We start from the raw sequence: 6,117 nt of genomic DNA, 5'->3' as shown, positions 1-6,117 counted from the left end.
GGGGGGGGGGGGGGCCGACGGGTCGGATCAGGGGTGCCTGGCGGTGGCGTGAGGCGCGGGAGCGGCGATTTCTCCCAGAGGGCGCGCCGCGGCGGGGGAGAAGCAGGCAGCGTCGGGCAGCCCCTCACCGTGGGGGCCGCGTGGGTCTGGGACGCGGCGTAGCCGCCGCCGCCAGCGGGGTAGTGGCTGGGCTGGGCGCCGCTGTCAGCGCTGGCAAAGAGCCCGGGGCGCTCCACTTCGGAGTGGATGGTCTTTTGTTTGTGATTTTGGGCAAGGAGGGTGTAGGTATGATGAGAGCGCGACACATGGCCGCTGGGCAGGCGCGGCGCGCCAAAGGCGCAGCAGCCGTGGTGGGGGCGGCGGTGGGGGGTTTCCTGCCTCCAGCCCTTGCTTCGAGCCGCCGCCGGCCCAGCTGCTGCGTGCTTGTGCTGGCGACAGGTAGACACCGCGCCTCAGATCGGGCGACGCTGCCACTAAATTTTCCAACAGGTACACTGCGCCTCCGATCAGGCGACGCTCCCACTGCATTTTCCGCCCTAACCAACAGCAGGGACGGGCTGGCGCCTGTCCACAGTGGCACTGCCCCCGCCCTCTTCACAGCAGCTCACCGCGCAACTGGAGCACCAGTGCAGCCCCAACGGCAGCGCCTTCGATTGTGGCTGCTGCACAAGATTGCCAGGAAAGACAATGGCAGAGAGAACAAGGCGGTGCGTGAGTTGATCGCCGGCAGCAGGGAACGCACTGGAGTGCAGCGCGAGGCGGGTGACGCACCTGCGAAGTCAGCGGGACCCGCTGCAGGGGCAAGCTGCAGCATGTGGAGGGGGCTCTGATGGAAAGCGACCGATGTCCGTCCCTTGAGAGGCCCTTCAGCGACTTGTTGGCGAGGTAGAGGGGCATTGTCAGAGGCTCTCGCGGCAGTGCTGAACAGCAGCACGCGGTTTGCTCCTCCAGGCACGCACCTGTAATGTGTGTCCATATCTCTCTTGTAGCGATACCAGCAGTGGAGCCACACCTGATACGATCGGGGCAGCAGAGAGCTTGGACAGCAGCATGATCTTGCGGTGGAGCCTGCCTGTGTGCGTGTGAAGAAAAGTTATGTCTCTTTGCGCACGAGGCAGAGCGGTGTGTCTGAGTGCGCACAAGTCCATTGGCAGGGCGTGGCGCTCGAACGACCAGCATTGACAAATCAAAATGTGACATGGCGTGCCGCAACCCGTCACGTGATGCACCTGCTGGCGCTCCTGCGCAGCAGCGCCGACCATCCCCAGCCATTCGGTGTGTTGCTTCCAATCACGGTCAACAGCCTCGTCCTCAAGCACTGCCCACACTGCGATTGGCACCTGCGGGCAAGGGCAGTACCCAGCTTATATGCTGTCAAGAGAAGTAGGAAGGCCGGTGAGATACGGCACCGGGCCAAGAGGGGTCGGGCTTCAAATGACTGCGATATAGCCATCCAAAGCGCCGACGACAAGAAGTGGCTAATACGCACCAGCACATTGTTTGACTGTCCTACGGAATGAGTATCAAGTTCATGGCTTGCCGCGCATGCAGCAGCTGTGGTGTCCACTGTCGCACCATGCACGTAGGGCTCGACACGATCAGAGGAGTTTTGCAGATGGGCGCGTGCAGCTGGGGCTGTTCCTTTAGAGTTATTATGTAAAGGCTGACAGCGACTGGCCAGCAAACCAACAAATCAGAAGCGTGAGCCAGCTGGCCCTGTGCATGCATCTGCCCCCCGGATCGAGCGTCCGCTGCTGGATTGAGCCTTGCATTGACCGGACACAGGGTTTGGGCTTTGCGGGAGTGTGCGGCCAGCGCGAATGGGAGCAGACACGTCCATGCCTCGCGCTTCAGAAAGACGAGGACGATCACACCAGGAAATTTCTGTGGCAATTTTCGGCTGATGACAGGTACACCGGTGCCACCCCAGGACAACTTTGCACAATGGTATGCAGCAAGAGCGAGTGAAACAGAGGTAGGGATGCAGGCGGGCAGGGATACCCCACTTGCTTTGTGCACACCGCTGCATGCCACATTTGGCAATGTCTACGGTGGTGGGCTCCTCCAGTCGCCACAGGGTACTGTAATGGCGTGCTCCGCACTGCATGCATGCAACTGCGGTGATTTCACTTGTACACCCCGGAGTCAGAATCCCCCATAAGTAAAGTTTGTTCACCCATGTGCACACCTTTCTCTGGCACCTTCCAATCGGTTGAGGCATAACGTGCAACAAACGGCGGCTAAAGTCACCGTACAGTAAGGCCAGTGACCCCTGTCGTGGCACACCGCCAACTCAGCCGCTCTTCCAATTTATGCCGTCGCCTGAATCGTTCAGGTGCGAATGAAGCACCCGTCAGTCACCTGGCAATGGGCCGGTCGCAGGGCTAGCAACCACCATCAAAATATCAACGGCTGCTTCAGCAGCACTGGCAGAGAAGCAGGCAGCAGACCACCTACGTACGTGCGCAAGGTTCAAAGGTACCTACCTTCATGAAATCTGTACCCATCAATCAATCCTGCCTACCGTATTCATGATTTTTTGCCAGTTACCACTCTACATACCTATGTACTGTATCCAATTTGTTGATTCGCGTGCCACTTGGTATTGTGGAGCATCCGCCGTCGCTATCATCCCGCTGATCTCAGCCTGGTATCTCGAGGATGCAGGCGCTAGAAAGCGCGCTTCACGAATTATTACTGCTCGTGCAGTCATGTGGTCCCGGCCAGTCCAGCGCAGAGTTCCAGGCCCTGCAGGCCAACACAGTGCTCCGATCGTTGCGCGACGCGAGCGAGGGTGCGCCTGCCAATGTGCGCGTTGCGGGCGGCCTGACGCTCCAGGTTTTGCGGGTGCTGCTTGAGCTGGAGACGTCTCTGCAGGCGAACGTGCTGCTGCAGGGCTTTTTGATGGTGTACTGCACGGATCTGATGCGGCTGCAGCAGGTGCGGCGCGGTCGGCTTGTCATATCGGGTTCGGTGTGGGAGGGGCAACGGCAGCCTTGCTGTCTGCCCCAGCACACACTTTGAGCAGTAGCCGCATTGCAATCTAGTGTTGTTCACATGTTGTCTGCGTTGTATGATGCATGCCAGACTGCCCTGACGCCACCCCCGCCCCTTTGACTCGCTCGCCGCCCGGGTCACTGGCAGCTGGGTGCCCTACCCGGCTTCGCGGCCGCGTTTTGCGAAGTCATTGGCAGGTTCAGGCACCAGCCCATGGTCGTTTTGAACGGATTGAATGTGATGGCGTCGATGCTGCTTGGGGTGAAGGACGACGGCGATGCCCGCGCCTTCACGCACGCCGTGCTGGAGTGTCAATACGAGCTTGCAGACTGGCTGTTGCGGATGGCCAGCATGAGTACCCCAAAGATCGCTGCGCCGGCCCTGGGCGCGCTCGGACGCTTGCTGCAGGCCTGCGCCGACCGCGCCGCCGCGGCGCGGCTGGCCGCTCGCTGCGCGAAAACGCCCGCTGTGATCAACAGCGCGGCGCAGCTCGTGGCGGACGGCGGCAGCGGCGACAGGGGCGGCGGCGCCACCGGAGGCGGCGCCAGCGGTGGCAGCGTCAGCGGCGGCGACATCCGCAGCAATGCCAGTCGTGGCGGCAGCCGCAGCGACGCCGTCTCGCGCGCCAGCTTCGAAATCGATTGCTACAACAACTTGTTTGCCGCCCTGAACATCGACAGCGCGGTGGCCCTCTTGCGCCACACAGCACACGCCAGCCCCGCCGCCTGCGCCGACCTCGCCGCGCAGCCCGCGCTCGTAAGTGCCGCGGCCACCTTCTTGGCTGATGCCAGCCGCGCGGCGCGCCAGAGGGACAGCCTCGCACTGCTCGGCGCCGTGGTGGCGCAGCTGCCGGCGGGCAGGGCGAAGGTTGCGTTCGCTGCACTGGTGGCGTGCACGCCCGGCGTGCTGCCCGCGCTCGTTCGCCTGTTAAACAGCCCTGACGCGGGCGACAGGTTCCACGCTGTGCGCCTCGTGCAGTTCGCCGCTGAGAATGTCAGCGCCGTCGCCGCGGCGCTGCGCCAACTGCCACTCCCCACAGCGCTCGTGGCGCTGCTGCGGCGCGAGGGGGCCGGTGGCTGCCCGCCCGAGCAGGGTGGGCTGTGCGGGACGTGTCTCGCGGCACTCGAAGTCTCATGGTTCATGTGCACCACAGACGCGTGGACATGTGGCACCGACCTGGCGTGCTCCTTCGCCGACCTGCTGTCGCGCGCGCCGGCCGCCACCGAGGCGCTGGCGCGGCAGCTCGACGCCTGCCCTTGGCACCCCCTGGAGACGTCTGCGGCGGCCACAATTGCGAAGGCGGTCTGCACCGCCGCGGTCGAGCCGGGACGCCAGGGGCACACAGATGTGCTGCGCCGCCTTGTCGCGGCGCCCGGCAGCCTGCCTGCGGCGACGGCGCGCGCCCTCGAGGCGCTGCTCAAGTTCTCATATGCTCAGAACTTCAAAGTCTTGTCCCTGTGGCTGATCACATGCCTTGCGGCAGCGCTCTGCTGTCTCGTTGGGGGCCCCGCCGCAGTGCTCGGCCCAGCAGCCCGTGTCGCAGGAGCAGGTGTGGATGAGGAGTTGGCAGCAGCAGCAGCCGCCGCAGCGACTATGAGAGTGGCGGCGCCAGGCCTGGTGGCGTCGCTGCAAGCCAGGGTAGGGCCCCCGCGGCCGGCAGTGCTACACGTGGAAGGCGGAGACGCGAGTCCGTTTTACCAAGAGGCATCAAACGATGCAACACAGGAGTCTGCGTTGTCATGCCTGCTGTGGCTCATGAGCGACGAGCGGCGGCACCTGCAGCGGGAGGAGCAACAGCAGCAAGAACAGCAGCAGCTGGAGAAACAGCGGCAGCAGGAGCAGCAGCAGCAGCAGCAACAGGAGACGCTGCAGCAGCAGCAGCAGCAGCAGCAGCGGCAGCAGCAGGCGCCGGTCGCGCCTGTGCCGAACCCTGCTGCTGGTGACAGCCCAGCGTGTCACCCAGGCCACATCGAAATCGTTTCTCCGCCTGCAGTTGAGCAGGCGCGCAGTGCTCCTACGGCTGCCGCGGGCTGTGCAGTGTGCGGCAAAACCAGCGCCGATGATGGCGTGCGGTTGAAGCTGTGTGCTGGCTGCAGGGCGGCGCGCTTCTGCTCCGATACCTGCTACAGGGCGGGGTGGAGGGGCGGTCATAAGCAGCAGTGCCTAGCGGCGCAGGCGGCTGCCCAGCAGCAGCAGCAACAGCAGCAGCAGCAGCAGCAGCAGCAGCAGCAAGAGCAGCAGCAGCAGCAGCAGGAGGAGCAGCAGCAGCAGCAACAATTGCAGGCTCCTGAGAGTGCGCCAGTCGCAGGGCCGTCAACCACCAGCAGCACTGGCAGGGCAGTTAGCAGCCCTTGAGTGAGGCTCGTTCCATAATTGTCAAAAGACATTGTGCCCATAACTCAATCTTGCCTGTCTATATGTTTTGTGCTCGCAGCCTCACCATGGCCTGTGATTTTTGCAAAGGTGTTTTCAAATCTTTTTCCGGAATCAAGTCGAACTCGACCTCCATGCGCTTTACGGTACTGCATGTATCCAAAGTACATCATGTTGCTTCTTATTAAAACGAAGACTCTGTGACTGCTTGATTAGACCGTTGCGCAATGGGACATGGCGTGCTCGATCGCATGTGTCCCGCGTCTCCTGCTGCCAACGGTGCAGCAGCCACCTGCATATGCATTGGTACGCTCAATCAGGGCGGCCTCCATGTCAGGCAGCCCGGTCAGGTGCGCAGCCTCCCCCAGCCCCCAGCATTGAAAATCAGGCGTGGATGAAGTTCCCAAGTGCGTGCTGGTCTGCGCTGCGCACCAAGGCATGCATGCGGGCTTGCGTGCATAGGTTGATGAACAAGTTTGGAGGCCCCTCAAGGCCAAAAAAGGGGGACAACAGAGAGGGAGGGGATAGATATGTCTGGCCGTGCCACAAGCAACCGCAGGCTTCAAAGAGAGCAACAGAGGGAAAGCCCACTGCGCATCACCTGACAGGAGGCATTAAGCCCCGCAAGACACAGCCAACCAGAACGCCTTGGCGTGGTACTGTCGGAGCGATCGATGGCGACGCCGCCATAAATTTACTCTTCGCATCCTTGTGGCACTAGGCAGCTGGACAGACCTAGGCTGCACA

The 6,117-nt window shown here is 62.5% G+C and overlaps 2 protein-coding genes across 2 annotated transcripts in view; one reads left to right on the top strand and one right to left on the bottom strand.

The window, feature by feature from the left end:
• Nucleotides 1–814, bottom strand: part of MNEG_4591 (ATP-dependent Clp protease ATP-binding subunit ClpX) — a gene marked incomplete at both ends in the record, with an annotated part of 6,188 nt that extends 5,374 nt beyond the window's left edge. Inside the window, 2 exons of the mRNA XM_014046932.1 lie at nucleotides 129–235; nucleotides 772–814. Coding sequence (XP_013902386.1) covers nucleotides 129–235; nucleotides 772–814 — 150 coding nt within the window. The remainder of the gene's footprint in view (nucleotides 1–128; nucleotides 236–771) is intronic.
• Nucleotides 815–3,237: 2,423 nt separating this feature from the next.
• On the top strand, nucleotides 3,238–4,594 carry MNEG_4590 (hypothetical protein; the record flags this gene model as incomplete). The annotated part of the gene is made up of 2 exons (XM_014046931.1): nucleotides 3,238–4,443; nucleotides 4,514–4,594. The coding sequence occupies 2 exons, from the start codon at nucleotides 3,238–3,240 to the stop codon at nucleotides 4,592–4,594; spliced, it is 1,287 nt and encodes a 428-aa protein (XP_013902385.1).
• Between the last annotated feature and the right edge of the window lie 1,523 nt (nucleotides 4,595–6,117).

Source organism: Monoraphidium neglectum, assembly GCF_000611645.1.
Source record: "Monoraphidium neglectum strain SAG 48.87 unplaced genomic scaffold scaffold00645, whole genome shotgun sequence".
Classification (NCBI taxonomy): Eukaryota; Viridiplantae; Chlorophyta; class Chlorophyceae; order Sphaeropleales; family Selenastraceae; genus Monoraphidium; species Monoraphidium neglectum.
The sequence above is the reverse complement of the archived record's forward strand: the minus strand, read 5'-3'. Positions and strand labels throughout refer to the sequence as shown.